General features: G+C 41.2%; 1 protein-coding gene across 7 annotated transcripts in view; it reads right to left on the minus strand.

The window, feature by feature from the left end:
* LOC115449996 (probable phospholipid-transporting ATPase IA) overlaps positions 1-17,569 on the minus strand; it is an 87,000-nt gene that overhangs the window by 11,274 nt on the left and 58,157 nt on the right. For all 7 annotated transcript variants that reach the window (XM_037441598.1, XM_037441600.1, XM_037441597.1 and 4 more), the window contains 16 exons: positions 15,130-15,313; positions 10,450-10,610; positions 9,496-9,693; positions 8,653-8,777; positions 8,191-8,337; positions 7,669-7,778; positions 7,154-7,327; positions 4,176-4,356; positions 3,667-3,840; positions 3,218-3,390; positions 2,719-2,850; positions 2,278-2,436; positions 1,752-1,949; positions 1,244-1,402; positions 881-1,017; positions 369-489 (listed from right to left, as the gene is read on the minus strand). In XM_037441598.1, the coding sequence (XP_037297495.1) occupies positions 369-489; positions 881-1,017; positions 1,244-1,402; positions 1,752-1,949; positions 2,278-2,436; positions 2,719-2,850; positions 3,218-3,390; positions 3,667-3,840; positions 4,176-4,356; positions 7,154-7,327; positions 7,669-7,778; positions 8,191-8,337; positions 8,653-8,777; positions 9,496-9,693; positions 10,450-10,610; positions 15,130-15,313 (2,533 nt within the window). The remainder of the gene's footprint in view (positions 1-368; positions 490-880; positions 1,018-1,243; positions 1,403-1,751; positions 1,950-2,277; positions 2,437-2,718; positions 2,851-3,217; positions 3,391-3,666; positions 3,841-4,175; positions 4,357-7,153; positions 7,328-7,668; positions 7,779-8,190; positions 8,338-8,652; positions 8,778-9,495; positions 9,694-10,449; positions 10,611-15,129; positions 15,314-17,569) is intronic.

Consider the following 17,569-nt stretch of genomic DNA (forward strand, 5'->3'; position numbering starts at 1 on the left):
CAATTATCCTCTCACAACAGGTATAGCGCTCATGGAAGGCAACAAAGCCACGTACTAACTTCATAACAACGGGCCCACACTTAAAGCTGGCGGCGCTGTAATGAAGAACATCAGAGTATGTGTCGTCACACTCGCTATCGCAGGTGTAATGGGAGCCTGTAATATCCTTTCAAAAGACCTACGAGTACGAGTCAGACGACAATATATAATTTTTTCCGCTTCTGCGTTGTATGGCATTGTATTATTTTTGTTCGAACACTGCGCTTCAATACATCTTGCCTATCCGTAGTTTACTTATTGTCCCGAGGTTCTGGAACATTTTATAGAATAATTTATTTATAAAGTAACTCAATATTATTTTTGAATACCCTGAGCATGATTTCGGGCGAGCATAGCTTGTCGAACAGTCCGATGGCGAATGGCGGCAGCGCGGTGAAGATCACGTTGTAGAAACCTATCGTCCACCGCTCGAACAGGATCTGACCGGACCTGTGCAATACAAACACATATCACGTTGGCGCTGTCTAGCGATTGATAGAAAATATCGATACTATAGGAGTCGATAACGTTCGCATATTTGATTCACAGTCCCATTCACATTGTGTGGTCTGAAACTTGATAATATTATTTTAAGTCGTTTAAAATTATTGTCTTTGAATATAAATTTGATCGATACCCGGGTCAAGAAGTGTCTTGTATATATATATATATATCAGGGCATCGTTTCAGATTGTCACGGGCAACTATGTGACTGTCAATTTTTTTTTAATTTTTCCTATTTATCGGTCAAAATGTTTAATATTAGTATTAGTTTTGACTGCATCCAATGTAACCACTTTGAGCGGACCTAAAAGAACAGATGATATCATTATGGACTCACCAAGCAGAGTATATGGCGAACCACAGCTCGATGACGTACAGACAGATGTTCTTGTAGAATGAGTACAGGATCAGCTTGCTTATCCGCGAGTAGTTCCACGCGCCGTGCACCAACAGTAGTCGTAGGAGAAACCGGAACTGCAAAAATATATTACTCGATTTATTTAATAGTAAATGGGTGATTGGGATCCTCCTATTATTTTCAGGCTCTTATATAGACATTGTTAGCTGGATTACGGTAAATTACGGTAGGTTATTTGATCCTCTTTAGAAAAAAGAAGCCTAGAATTTCTTTGTCCCTGTAGTAAGTTTATAAGTCAGTAAAATGTACTGATGGCCAGCATGGTTGTGTATGCGTGTGTACCTGCGCGATGCTGTAGTCGGAGGCGCAGACGGCCTGCAGCCCCTCGACGCCGGAGATGCCGACGCCGACGGAGGCGCGCTGGATCATGGCCACGTCGTTGGCGCCGTCGCCGATGGCCAGCGTCACCGCGCCCGTCGCCGACGACACCATCTCCACCACCTGACGAATACACTCATATTCATGAGCTTTAAAGTCTCAAGCATCGTGACTTGGTCTAATGGACTTTCTTGTACGAAATAAAACAGGCGATGAGCGCTACATCGCTCAGGGCGCTTGAATAATTTTGCGTAAGTCACACTATCCTCTCGATCTCACATAATTCAGAGGAGTTACAACTAAATGCATGATGTGGTAAGTTACAGTACATTTAATAAAATCCCTACAATTACCTTTTATGAACATAAATGCTATACTTCCACACACCTCAGAGTTGTAAACTTTTCAAAGTAAATTAAGTCCATAACATTTTAATACTATTACATCCCCAAATTCATGTATAGCTACTAACCTCAGCCTTCTGTATGGGCGAGACCCTGCAGCAGACGACCACCTTGCATGAGATGCAGAGGTCCAGGAAGTCTTTCTTGAGGTCGCAGCCCATCGCGTACTTCAAGGTTTTGCCATCGATGATGAGCGCCACCTCGTTCTGCTTTCGAAGATTGTCACCGAAGTCGACAGCGTGACGGGATATGCTCTCGCGGGTGCCCTGGGGAGAAATGGTGGTTATTTGATAATACAGGACGGTAATAACTACTGTATACAAAAGAGCGCATGGTTGAACAAATTAAAATTTGTCTTATTTTTGGGGTTATAATCATTTTAAAGCACGAATGGGACTACGCCAAGCACTTTTCTGAATTGTGAAACAGAAATATTCTGGGGTTGCTTTTTTTATAAAATCTAGCATGATTTACTTCATACCGGATCCCTACGGAGTGACTAATTATCATAACAAACCTAAATGTAGCCTAGATTCTAAAAGGATATGAGGCTTTAACTAGGTTGTCGAGTATAGCTACGTGCAGGTGACTCACGTCGAGGCTGTCCTCGTTGAGTATGATGAGCGGCATGGAGGCGTGTATGAGGCGCGCGGAGTGCGCGATGTTGATGGCGGTCTCCTGCTTGTCGCCCGTCAGCACCCACACGTGGATGTTCGCCTTCAGTAGAGCCGCTATCGTTTCGGGCACACCGTCCTGTACGCGGAAATAATATAGATAATTTATTACTGATTCAGGTATTCAGATATGAAATGTGAATGTTCCATCTTTAGTACGAAGTGTAAATTTAAGATTTAAGTTTTCAGTAAGTTCTCCAATATTAAATGTCATGCGATGGGATTGTCAAAGTTTTACTATATAAAAATAGTATTTTTAATAAATGTATTTTGAACCTGCTATTCAAAGCAAACACCAAATCATTAAAATAAATATTTGTTTATATTTGATGGTTGAGGTTTAAATACAGTTTATAGTTACCTGAAGTTTGTCCTCAATAGCCGTGGCTCCGAGCAACGTGAGGTTGTTCTCTATAAGCATTGCTGCTTCTTCGATTTTCTGCTCCCGGTCTTGTATCGCTATGCTGGCCTTGTGATATGTGTTTGACCATTCCTGTGTAATATAGTGTATTGTTTAGTGCAGGCATTGAAATTAATTACACACAACTATTAATACACCGAAATATTAGATGCGCGCGTATGTAAGCCCGCAAATGTGTGTCGGTGTGGGCTAGCGCAGCGTTAAGTGAATCACTGCCGATTCGCTACTAGTTGCGTATCGAGGCGGCTCCTACTAATCACGGTTGCTGATGATGCGGGTAACGCGCAACGAGTGTTAAACTTTAATGTTCGGTCTGAGTAATGTTGAGTTGGATTGTTCGTAGTTCGATGTCGGTGTGTGCACCTCGTAGCCGCGGGTACACCACGCTGTCCGCGCCCTTGCGGTGCAGCGTGATGTCTGCCTGCCCACCGACACATACCTCATAGACATGGTGCGGCAGGTCGGCTTGGGCGAACACGAGCGTGCGCAGTCCCTCGGCGGCGAAGTGCTCGAGGTGCGCGAGCGTGGCGGGCGCGTGCGGCGCGGCGGGCCCGCGCGCCAGCCGCGGGTACACCACGCTGTCCGCGCCCTTGCAGTACAGCTTGATTCCACCTGGTGAACACGTACAAGCACGCTCAAAACTTGCTTAACAAATTCTAAATTTGTGTGCCCTTTTGAACAATCGTTTTTGATAAAGAAAATATCCAATCTGGCCTAACTCAAAGTGAAAAAGAAAAAAAATATGGTCATGTGTGTGGGCCTCTGCCTGTAGACTCAAGTCGTGCGAGGGGGGGTGTGCTAGTGGCGGCAAGGAACGAGCACGGGTACTTAATCAATAATAAATACGTATTGAAATGATTGACCAGCATTAAAAAAAAAATACGTTACCCGTAGGCGTCCGCACGATGACCGACATCCGTTTCCTGGCGGAGGTGAAGTCGATGACGTTGAGCACGGTGTACTCCTCGCGCACGCCGGCCGCGTCGATGGTGACGGTCTGCGGCGTGCGCGTGTCGAACACGTAGCCGAACATCGCCGCGCCCAGCACCAGCGCGCGCTCGTCTGCAACAACCCCGCGGAGACCTTACTACACTCTGGCTCTCGACACTCGGGGTGCAGGCCATCTGGGAAGGTCTCACCTCAGGTCACCTTAGGAAAGTGTCTAGTGTCTGACAAGAGATGATTACCCCTCGCTAGTCGAAATAATTATGCCGGCCTGTTTGAAACCAAATATACACAGGTTGACCCTGGAACCTGAGCTAATCTATAATGTAAAATATACCACCAGCATTAGTTTTCTATGCTGGTGATGGTGTGATGTGGTATGATAGTGTGGCCTTCATTCTTGAATGTACCGTTATGTTTCCACCCTTTATCTATATGTTCGTTGTGCTGACCTGGCGAAGCGGCGTGGTAGTTGATCTTGCCGTCGATGCGCTCCGGTATGACAGTGTGGCAGATGGCTAGCATGGTGAGGAACTCCCTGATGATGGGTGCCGTGGGGTGATTCCGCTGAAGGTTCTGATAAAGCAGCGTGTCTTCTAGCCTCTCGTTCGGCCCTGGACGGTTGTAGATGACCTGGAAATATTTTATTATATATTGAGATAATATAGTGTTAGCATAGAACATTTTAGTGAGGGTATTTGTAACACTTTTTGCTATAAAAACACTGAGCGTTTGACAGACCGGGCCAGTTGGTTGTTGACAGTCGTACCAGTCGGTTGGTTGGTGAGATATTTGCCGAAAGTATTTCTGTAGTCAGTGATATTTCTTTTATTTTAATTAGAATCGTGACAGTTTTCTAACATCAGAATTGGGATTAGTAATCGATGCCCATAAAATTGGACTGTGTTCACTACATACCTACGCTATGTACCAATGCTACGATGAAAAACGGTGCCGCGCATGGAGTGGAAATTCTACGGAGGCATCTTGGGTAAAGTGACTACGCGAGTTTCGAATGGCACTTGATGCTAACTGTCCTATCGCAGACTATGTCTATCGACGCCTGGAAAGTGTGGTATCGTATGACCCATAACCCTTATTTGAGGGTGCTGGTTTCAGTTATTTTTCCTGGATGTGTAAAACTGTTGGAATTTAGATTTTCCATGTGCTAGTAACTGGAAATGAAATCCGATCTACTTTGTAGGTAGATTTGTTTGTGATAGAAATAAAATCACTGTTTAGAAAGTTTTAAACGAATCTGATTAAGGTCAGAATAGGCCGAACGATGTTGCTGTTTTGGTTTTTATTTGCCTGCAGAAATATGTTCGCGATTCGACGCGATGACGGAGCGCTGCACAGACGCGTCTCAAGGCGTGTGCAGATGCGCCTCATGAGGTGCGGAGGGCTGCAGGACTGCGCGCTCCGGGTGGTGCGTAGCGCTGCAGATCAACGCGCTCCAGTTTTGGGCCCGAGGCCTTGCCTGGATTCTGTCCGGGAGACACAATTAATAATGTGTGCAGACTTTGGTCTGGTTTAGGCCCGAGGCCTTGCCTGGATTCTGTCCAGGAGACACATTTATTAATGTGTGCAGACTTTGGTCTGGTTTGGGCCCGAGGCCTTTCACGGACTCTGTCCGGGTGGCACATTATTAATGTGCACGGACCTTGGTTTGATCAGGGCGTTTCTTTGTAAACGTGCACGGACTCTGTCCGGGAGACGCAAAGTAGTTATGCGTGCAGACCTTGGTCCGACAAACACGTTATTTCATCTACTGGTTGAAGGGTTGCATGTAACTCGAGTTCGCTTTTATAACACTGAGTAGATAGATGGTGAAGGTTACATTTTACATATTGCGGTTGGCAAATGCCATGAGTAGCGTATTGCGGTTGGCAAATGCCATGAGTAGCGTATTGCGGTTGGCAAATGCCATGAGTAGCGTATTGCGGTTGGCAAATGCCATGAGTAGCGTATTGCGGTTGGCAAATGCCATGAGTAGCGTATTGCGGTTGGCAAATGCCATGAGTAGCGTATTGCGGTTGGCAAATGCCATGAGTAGCGTATTGCGGTTGGCAAATGCCATGAGTAGCGTATTGCGGTTGGCAAATGCCATGAGTAGCGTATTGCGGTTGGCAAATGCCATGAGTAGCGTATTGCGGTTGGCAAATGCCATGAGTAGCGTATTGCGGTTGGCAAATGCCATGAGTAGCGTATTGCGGTTGGCAAATGCCATGAGTAGCGTATTGCGGTTGGCAAATGCCATGAGTAGCGTATTGCGGTTGGCAAATGCCATGAGTAACGTATTGCGGTTGGCAAATGCCATGAGTAACGTATTGCGGTTGGCAAACGCAATTAGAAGAGTATTGCGTTGTCGAAGGCCACGTGTAACGCTTTGCGAGTTATTTTGTCAAGTTATTTATGATAGCCACGTTGACATCATGTACAGACGTGAATATCTGGCGTGAGCTGGTATCCTTGACGGGTTTATTTTGGACGAATGAAGTCCGATCCCGATGTTCAATATCCTTCTTTGGTTATTGCTCATGAAAGCTTGAGTGCACGCTTGCTTTCGTGAGTTATAGGCTTTTGCCCGAATGAAATTTCATGTGCTCTTTTGAATGAAGATCCCTGCAGATTGTCAATGGAGGTGATGGCCGAAGGACGTGCGCAGACGCGCCTCAGGGCGTGCGCAGGCGCGCTCCAAGGCGTGTTGAGCGTTGCAGAACAGCGCCCTCCAGGCTACGCGGGTGCGATACGACGCGCACCAGCCTGCTTGGGTACGATACAACGCGCACCAGCCTGCGCGGGTGCGATACGACACGCACCAGACTACGCAGATACGTAACGAGTTCAAATTATTTTAGTCCAGTAGATTATGAAGTCCTAATCATAGTGAGGTCTCTAATGTTGCAAAACTAAAGTTTGTATTTGGGTGCTGCATATTTTGTAACAAAAAAAATGCGTGATCGAGGACGATCATATTGTCAGGAGAGGCCGTGTTAGCATAGAACATTTTAGTGAGGGTATTTGTAACACTTTTTGCTATAAAAACACTGAGCGTTTGACAGACCGGGCCAGTTGGTTGTTGACAGTCGTACCAGTCGGTTGGTTGGTGAGATATTTGCCGAAAGTATTTCTGTAGTCAGTGATATTTCTTTTATTTTAATTAGAATCGTGACAGTTTTCTAACAATAGACTTATTTTTGTCGCATCTTATGCATGAGTAATAATAGTTTATTTATTTATTTATTTCAGGCCAGTAGAAGAATAGTCATGTCACTATACTCCAAGCCACGTGCCACAAGCCGCATTTGCCTGTTACATGGATGAAAAGATATTTGGAGTGTTAATGTGGGTTCAATATTTTTTAATAAACAATGAGCAAGTAGTGAGTACGTTTGTAGTGTGTGCACGCAGGTGTGGCGAGCAGTACCTCTGCGATGGAGCACTTGTGGAACTCCATGACGTTGCAGGTGAGGGTGCCGGTCTTGTCGCTGAAGATGTACTTGACCATGCCGAGCTCCTCGTTGAGGTTGGAGGTGCGCGCCATGGCGGGCGTGTCGGTCGCCTCGTGGTACATCTCGCTGTCCATCGCTATGAACTTCGCCTGCACACATCAGGGGAAACGACGAGTAAATTGAAAATCGGCCAAACTAGTACTACAAAAGTATCGATTATTGCTAATACTGTCTATACAGTATAAATTCCAGTCATAAAACTGTGCTGATATACTAAAATTCCCAATGTAATACAAATAAATTCTGAACCTCGCAATATTGAAAATGGTACACAACGTAATTAAAATAACTTTTTGTGCCATGAAAATTTTAAAAAGGCTTTTAGAAATAAGAATGTAGGGCATGGAAGGCAAGGTTTTCCTAACGCAATGCAGCGTGAAAATTAATAATAACTTTTAAACAAAATTGAAATGAAAGTATTTACACTCACCTGGAAAAACCTAACTATTTCAGCAGTGACTTGTAAAGATATGGGTATAAGGTTATTGTACAATATCAAAAACGTCAAAAAGTTGAATCCGAAATGTGCATTCTGCGCGTCTGGAACAACGAAAAACGGTTTACTTACATCTATCATTGTCATAAATCTCATAAAAGGTATCAATGAAGAATTTTCTAATTTAAATGAGAAGAAGAGAAGAAATAGAATAATTAATTGGAATGAAGAGGCCCAAGCTAAAGAATAAAAGGTCAAAAGAAGAATTACAAATAAAGAATTATGAATGGAGTTTGGTAAGACTGAAATGAGTGAAGATGAGTATTAAGAAAAGGTGTTGAAAAATAGATAAGAGCGAGAATGAGAGATTAAAAAATATTTTGCGAATGAAAAAAAGGAAAGAGGCAGATGGAGAATGGAGAGTTTCGAACGTAAAGAGAAAAAATAACTAATGTATAATATCCTGAACGTAGTGTTGCGAATGTTATATGAGCAGGGTAAGGTATGTCGCCTCACCGTCGAGCCCGATGTACCAGTCGCTGTGGTTGTGCATCCACAGCTCGTTGAAGGCGGCGCTCAGCAGCGACAGCGCCAGCAGGATCAGGAACAGCATCAGGATGTGCGTGTTCGTCTGCCGGTCGATCGACGAACGCTTCAGCGGCGCTGGGGACGACACAATTATAACATTACAAACTTACAAAAATGGTGAACTAGGAGCTAGGTAAGATTTGCATCCCTGGAATACCAAGTCAGAAAAATCGTGTAAATTGAGAAGCCAGGCAAGACTTGTTCCTAGAATGTGTCATACAAAACACGGCAGTCTGTGTCGTATTGTGATCAATTGTTAGTAACGCTATTAACGAAATTAAACACAAACACTAAAACCACAAAGTAAATGAGGGTCAGGACAATTATTCCTGTGGTTGAATACATTTTAGTCAATAAAGAGGACCATGATTCGTTATTGGGTAAAGTTACCTTTGGTGGAGTTCTTCATGAGCTTGGTCTCGTGTCCGGTGTAGACGACGATGCCGTGTATCCACGTGGTGTTGCGCAACATGGCGCCGCGCAGTAGCATCTGATCCAGGCCCAGCGGTATCGTTCTGAAGATATTTACATATAGATACCATACAGAGAGTCTATAGACGAATAAATAGAAAGATTTAGTACATACATCTAGTATTGTAGCTAACCTGTATTGTATATTTTAATTATTGAGATTACTTCATTCCTAATGTGATATTATGTAGTAATGTTTAGAACACTGGGTTTTATGGCATGACAATACCCATATCCAATTTTCTATTGCATCAAGACAGGGTAAGAATTATCTAGAAAGCGTTTGCAGGCATAATGCTTCTAACTTGCGATAGATGCAACATTGCATTTGACTGCCTCGGTGGCGTAGTTGTAATTGTACACGGAACGATTACGACTATCACGCTGAGGTCCTGGGTTCAAATTCTGGGTTGGGTCAAAATAATTGTCTGGGTTTTTCCATCTTAAAAATGAATCAGTCGCAGCACGGAGTCAGGAAGTTGGCGGCGTGATACCCGCGTGCCTCAGAAAGCATGTAAAGCCGTTGGCGCTGTGCCTGGTCTTCCTCTGGTCATGTCGGATTGTCGCCTCACGAGACAAAGAGAGTGAATGAACAGAGAGTACACCTGTGTATTGCACACTAATGCACTATAATATTTCCTGTATATCTCCTTTGAGATTGACCGCCGTGAGGAGGGAGTTTCGTTGAATTCAGATGATACGTATATCATGTGCACAGTATATAACATTGTGTGAGCGTGTATAATATGGAAGCATACGGACTTGGCATTGGCGTCCTTGAGCAGGCCGTTGAACTCGTAGAGATGTCGGTTGGGCGGCTCGCACTGCAGCGTGGCGCGGAAGTGCGCAAGCGCAGGCGCGGTGTCGAGGCGCGCGCAGTCCACATGCGCCTGCCGGATCTTCAGGTTCGTCTCGCCGTCCAGGTTCGACGTCTCGATGAACGATATGCCCTGCGGCTCGCTGTCACAGAGATACATCATTTTACACTCGTACTATAAATATATTGATTTACACTCTTCAGTAATATTAATAAACCCGTTAAGCGTACAGTTAAGAAGGAGAAAAAAATACAAATTCTAGTAACCTCAACCTAAAGGCAACACTAACAAGTGAAGAATATCAATATTATTATATAGTTGTGGGACTATTAGCTGACGTAAAATACCAACGCTCTGTGAAGTCTACAGTTGCTGAACATTCTGAAGATCACTTCGATCATTATCTGTGACTAGACATGCAACAAACCCTAGCCAAAGAACATCGATATCTACCTAAGATGATTCGCGAGGCTATTGAAATTAAAAACATCCGAATTTCAATAGAGATGATGGTTGGAACTTGTTCCTCCTGGAACCTGTTCTACATGTAATTAAAAAGGAACTCAAAAGATCGGGTGCAAGACCTCAAGACACTGTGAGCACAAGCTGGGTAGATCACACCGCTAACAGCTAAAAATTATAACAAATCATTAAAACTAATTGTAAAATGTAGGTAGATATTGTAACTTTCACTTGTCATATGATCGACATCTTAGTTCCCCCCGTGACCACGAAGGCTGCAGTCATCGATACGTCGTCGTGCACCTGGGCCTACACCTTCAGGAATATCCTTCGTGAGTGTGTGTCTTAAATAGCTTTAAAAGTTAAAATATACATGTCACGGAGAACTAATAGTTATAAAAAAATGTATAGGCAATTTGAGTACCATTGTCCTTACCTAGATGATATGAGCACGAGGTCTGCCGGGAAAAACTGGTTGTTGACCACCTTGCAGATGTCGCCGACCTGTAGCTGCTCCCAGCGAATGTTCATCCATCGGCCCTCGCGCAGCACCTCCACTTTGCGCCGATTCGTCTCGTCATCAGCACGGTGACGTTTCTTAAATCATGTAAGTTCTAAATTGAAACTGGATGGAAAGGCAACTGTCAAATTACATAAACGAGGTATTTACTTGGGCATGAGGTCGCCAAACACAATAAGGCGAGCATAAGAAATAGATGGCTAGATATCCCTTCTGCCCGACCAGTCTTACGCATTGCAATATTAGAAATATATCATACTAGTTTTTGGGCGTGGCTCAGCCCGGGTGAAAATAGTTTTTCCAGGACAAAAGTTCCACTTATATATTTTCCAGGAATAAAAAGTAGCCGTGTTCTTCCCAGGGTCCAAATAATATCAGAATAAAATAATTAGATTGTAACACAGTTTACACAGCTAATAACTTTCATCGATTCTTCCTTAAAATAGGTCGCGAGGTATCTTGAATTTGACAGTTCCTTCCTTTCCTCGAGAATGGAATAGTGTTAAGAGACATTGAGTGGAGGAGATTTATTTAACTAGTATTCTTAGATTACCTCCAATGGGATTGAGGAATTTTCGAGGAAGCGTCATAGAATACAGGAGTTACTTTCGCATTTATAATATTAAAGTATGTTTGGATTTACAGCCTTTCGCAACTACTTTTGTTGTTTTTTTCATGTTTCATGTTATGTATTCATAGTAGTGTACAAAATCAATAATACTTATTCCCAATATTGCACAATTCAAAGGACCCATTGAGATACAATATAAACATTCATTTTCCGTATAAATATTTCGCGATAAGTTATGAATGCCGATATTTATGACCGCTATTTGCATGACTATAACTCTGTACAGAACGATTCAGCAGTTTCCTTGCTGACATCATTCTATTTTCCTGTTGTATCACTGTATATCATTACAAAAATATAAAAATAAAGTCGTATGCAGTAGTTGCTGCAGTTTTGTATAATTTAGAGGATATAAAGTCTACCAATCCGCACTAGGCCGGCGTGATGGACTAATGCCTAGTCCCTCTCAGTAGTAGAGGAGGCCCGCGCTCAGCAGTGGGCAAGTATATAATACAGGGCTGATATTATTATTATTATATTATAAAGATCACTGCATCAGTGCCGTAGTTGTATTACGGTACTATTGCTGAGTTCTCGGTTTCTATCGTCAGCTCGGGAAAAGTATATCAGAGCGGGGAGTATAGGATTTGTGCCCGATATGGTGATAGGCTCGCCCTCTAATCATGAGACGGAATATGCAAGGCGGAAAGTGAGTGCAGCAGTTGCGCCTCTTCGGGGATAAAAGGTGTGGGTGTGTATATAAATAAAGATTTAATTGAAGATAAATCTTTATTTATATACACACACCCACACCTTTTATCCCAGAAGAGGAATATCTTTATATTATGTAATATTTTTAAGTTTAATTGTAATTTTAAGTATCACTGTGATCTTCAATTAAGTGCCGTATATAATATTGCAATCTACCTAATATACGCTAGCTGTATTCACATCAAGTAGATGACAATTATTGTGAAAGTAGTTTTAAGACCGATATTTTTATTAAGTAACTTGTTGTAAAATTGTGCATCAGTATTGTGAATCAAATAAAAAAAAAAAACGTTAGACCAAGAATTAACTGTTCCAAATAAAATTGTCAGCGGTACAGTATTATTCATATATTTAGGATCATGCAAATCACCATTAGTTTCTTCACCAGCGTATACATAGTTCGTACTGTATTACGAATACTCATAGGTGCAGTGGTAACCACTTGATATTAGTCAACCTTGTTACTATTGTATTCATTTTATTAACAATTGAATGACGCACCTCGCTCCACTCATCGCAAAGGATTGTCCCGAAATAGTAACAACTCTGCCAATTTTGTAATATAAAGACGACTTGGAACCATGCTTCTTATACTAAAATATTAGGAGTTAAATCTTAAGCATGATTTATATTGACAAGAATACTTGCAGAATTCTACTTCCGCAAGTAAATTTTTCGGTATAAAGAAGCACACAACGTTTGCAAATTTTGTAGCTTGCAGGACTTGCGGCGAGTCGCATGTATATAGAACTACTGAAATATTGCCACAAGAACATTCTAGATTAAACTGAGCATTATAATACCCAGTTTTTGCTTTTCGCTCGTATCTATACTAATATAAGAAAGAAAGTTTATAAGTTTGTTTGCTTGTAGAGGTCAATCTCTGGAACTACAGAACCGATTAAGGAAATAATATCGGCTACTTTTCATCCCGGAATAACGTTATCACTGGAGCGGGGCCGCGGACAAGCGCTAGTTTACTATAAAAGCGATGCAAATCTTCAAACGTTCAAGGAAATTCATTAATCTTTACATAGAGCTAACAATGATAAATTAAACGTAGATTTATGTATCTAATGCAGTTGTGAAAGAAGGAAAATTACGAACTCTTTTAATACACAGAAGCAAATACAAATCAATCAGATTAAAGACGGTATGTTTTCGTGAGTTTTTCATATATAAAACGTTGTTTGATTTCATCTACTTGAGATGTTGTTTTCGTAAATTGAAAGTAACTTTCAGTTCGTTTTTCGGAGTCTGATGTTTATTTTTATTTTGAATTATTGTCTAACAAATTCTTAAAACTCCCTTACAAAAAGCCACTAGCTTTAAGCTATTCAGAAAAACACTTGTTTAATTTGCTTTATGGTTCAAAATCGAACGACTTCCCATTATAGATCAGAGTCCATGCATTGAAATCAACAGTTATTGTACCGTCACATAACTTCACACTAGCAAAATAGGAATTTCTATTTAAATTATAATACATACACTAACTATTCTATGCTATTTATTGGAACATGTACATAGCGATAAAAACCGCTACACTGTTAGGGAAAACTATAATTATAAAATAAATTATATTTTTTAAATCCTATTGAAAAAAAATATATTTAGATACATTCGTATTTTTGTATTGACGTTTAAACAAATAGCATGTATTAATAAATTAAAACGGAGTCGTTCTCATGTGAATAAAAGCATTTTTGCGATCCACGGGAGTATTTACCAAACAATGGTGAGAATATTATTCTCTTCCATTCAAGAGAATACCCCACAAATATTGTATGCTTTCTCCTTTAAATTTCTAGGTTGGTAATGAAAGACGTATCAACAAGTTTCAGTTTTCGTAGCACCGTCTTACAAATATTTTTCTGGGGCCTTATTCTCTATGAAAATCATTATTTTGACAGTTCCACTCTAATTTCATGAAGATAACGTGACACGATCACATTCGAGTTTACATTGTCATAGCAAATAAGGCCGCCGAGGGTATAATATTCCCGAATGTTCTATAACAAGGCGTAGAGTGCAATATCTAGAATTGACTGATTCACCGCCATCCACCCACTACCAAATCATCTCTACAATCCATCTATCATAATGCAATCCTGCCCACACGCCATTGAAATGTTATTTTTTGCAGTTACATTATACTTCTAAATTGTTTGTCTCGGACTAGCCATTATTCTTGATATTCCGGCAACACCCCACGATCATTCTACCAATCTACTAGGACAGGGAAATGAAACCTACCAAAAATATTGTTGGAGAGAGAAATAGGTGGCACCTCATCAGAAAATGAGCGTGTCTGAGTGACAACAGATGGCGCTGCATCCGATTTGATTGTTAACGGAAGCGTCAAGAGGGAATTTTGACCGAGATCGCCAATAGACTGGCCAAAGTAATTTGACATTTGGAATGCCTAGCTTTAAGGACTATAGATTTCAAAGGGTTGCAAGCGGTTAAAGAGCTCACTCTAAAGTCTGGTGTCAGGCCAACATATGTATGCCATGTTAAAAAAAAAGAACATAGATCACTGCTTGAGTGGGAACGCGTAAACGAGTAAACATTGGATTTCCCGTGACGAACTCGCTGCTTTATCCGTCCTACGTCATGGATGGCAATGTGTTGCCAACAATAGTTCTTTGTATATACGTGGTACTTATAAAACCATTAATAGTAGCCCACGTAAGAGTATCGCGTGGCAGGATCAGTCTTTATACAACTGGTTCCAACAGTCCGGCATAATCATTTCGACTGGCAAGGGGTTTTATCTCCCGTCGACATTCGAGCTGGAGGCGACTCGTTTAACATCAGTACTAGTGAAGTTGCTTTGCCCTGTCTATATAAAAAATATCCTTCTTGCATCTATAAAATATATAGCGGCGATAGACTAGTTGGGTGTGGGACGGACTGCCGAGACGAATATCCGCAGGTTCAAATCCCAAGGGCACACACCTCTGACTTTTCTAAAAAATCATGTGTGTATTGTTTGTGAATTTATCGTTCGCTTTAACGGTGAAGGAAAACATCGTGAGGAAACCTGCACATCCGAGAAGTTCTCTATAGGAATTTTAAAGGTGTGTGAAGTCTACCAATCCGCACTAGGCCAGCGTGGTGGAATAAGGCCTAATCCCTCTCAGTAGTAGAGGAGGCCCGTGCTCAGCAGTGGGCAAGTATATAATACAGGGCTGATATTATTATTATTATTATTATCTATAAAAAAATCAACACAAATAAGATATACTCACGAAGTCCTCGACGATCTCCTTTATAGCGCTGACGCTCAGAATGAGTATGAGAGGCGTGAGCGTGGTCCAGCGTCCCGTGGGCGACACGTCCGGGATCTGCTGCAGCAGCGCGATGAGGAGGAAGAAGCAGTTCGAGTACCGGCGGAACTGCTCGAACAGGAACAACGGGATGAATGATGGGACGCTGCAACAATATTTAAATAGCATTCATTTTAGTTGTTACGTTAATGTTTTGTAGCCAGCTGGATAGCAGCAGCAGTTTCTTGTTGTATTAATATTTTAGATAGTATTGGCTTTTGCTACTGCTTAACGGAGGAGAGCAGTCAAGATAGTTATCATGCGGCGTAGTCTCAATTTATTGTACTAAATGAAAGGCTTAATATTACTACTTTTACCGTATAGTCCATTGAAATGTTACAATTTAAGGACCGAATATTGCATTTCTTAGAGGACGCAATTTTATTTTTGGGACATGTGTGGGGTGTCAATAGAAGCTTAACCTCAAGTTTGTGGGGTCGCCACCCTTGTCCCCTGGCCGCCATCTTGGAAAAAGGGGTAAAAACACTTTTTTCGCGATATCTCGGAAACTATGCGTCTTACAAAAAAATTGTAAGTCATAATTTGTAGCAAATTGATTTGCCTACAAATATGTTTATATAACTTTTTGCCCTTAATTAAAAATTAACAAAGTTATAAGCAAAAAAGTGAGAATTTTTATAAAATTTTCTTTTTTGTTCTATAACTTTTTTTTTATACATTTTACAAAAAAATGACCTCAGACCAACTTGTAGATGATCTTTTGAAGAAAATTTTTGCCTTTTTTTTATTTCATTCATTTAAAACGCTGTTACAGCGCTCCAAAGTTGACCAGGTTCGTCAATGCTCATGAAAATCCGCTCGAAACGAAATGATTAACTTATTTTTGTTTTTTTTTTTTATTATTATTGTAAATATATTCTTACAAAATTTTTGTTAAATTTGTACAACTTTACTTATTCATTCAAAATGGCAAATTTGTTAAACGTCACTAAAACTGACCAGTTCTCTACTGTGATAATAGTTCCACAGTATCTATGAATCACAGCGTACATTACCTTGTTGCGGTCCCGTAACCTACTCGCACGCTAAACACACGCGTGGAAACGATAACAATTATCACTTAGCCATCTGAACTTGAAACGTTACGTGGAAGTAAACAATGCAATATTTAAATAACAAAATAAATAGAATACTTTCAACGTTACGTATGTTTATGAATTACTATAAAGAGTATGAATTAGTAATTCATAAAATTAATACATCTTTTATAACTGTATATTTTATGTAGAATTTGGCTACTCTTCATGAATTTGTCACGCGACTGAATCGATTTTGATGGGATTTTCCATGGCTTAAGTGTCTTCGATGGATCATAAAGACGCTTGTGAAACGATTTATTCATTCTCCATACACCCAAAAACCCGAGCAACAAACCCAGCCTGTGCCCATCATATCACGTAAACAAAATACATTTCAATTTGCTTCATTATTAAAACAAATGTAACATGCCGTACGCGTGTTACGCCCTCTGGCACGAAACAACGAAACGCGACCGCTATGTAGGACCTTTCACCTTGAAAATAGTTACGGCGTAATAGCCATAATATGAATACCGAACTGCCGAGGAATGCGCCATAATGAAACTATGTGAAAAATTAATGTTTTGGCACCACCGACTCGCACCATTACGCGTTTATTATACATTGAGGGCGTCATCGAGCAAAATTTAAACTAATTTTATTATTTTCTATGAAAGGAAATGTACTGTAGTATGGCAGTATTTATTTTTAGCTCCGGTATACAAGTATCCTACATTATTATTTAGTAATGGGTAGGTATAGGTGGATTCACAATTCCCTGTCACAACTCCATACGAATGAGATATGGGCTATTCCACTCGGAACAATACATATTCTCCATTAATAAATACCGTGGTGATATCATTGAGAAAACATATTTCAGTGTTAAAATAGTCGATTCAGCATGGCGATACGCGCACGACACGGGCCGACTCGTGCGGGCGCGGCGCCAACTTCCATCAAACGCATCTCGTAAACAATGCCGTGTATACAAATCTGACATGATTAGGCACGCACCGTGCCGCGCGGGGTATACGGTGACGTCCAACAGGTGCCGTGGGGTATTGAGAAATATAATCAATGGGGTTAGGGAATCTATGCTTTGCTTATTTTCGATGAAATGAGGGGCAGCGGGGTGTTTGAACAGTGATTATGTAGCAATATTTATTTGATTATTTTTTTCCAGTTAAATAATAAATAACAATTATGTATTTAATAGATTTTGCAAAATTTACACATATGCGTATAGCATGGGAGGGGAGGGGATAGAGAGTGTATGAGTTTGCTTACTTTTACTGACAAGGGGGAGAGTTTATACTTAT

Source organism: Manduca sexta, chromosome 22 (assembly GCF_014839805.1).
Source record: "Manduca sexta isolate Smith_Timp_Sample1 chromosome 22, JHU_Msex_v1.0, whole genome shotgun sequence".
In the NCBI taxonomy this organism is placed as follows: Eukaryota; Metazoa; Arthropoda; class Insecta; order Lepidoptera; family Sphingidae; genus Manduca; species Manduca sexta.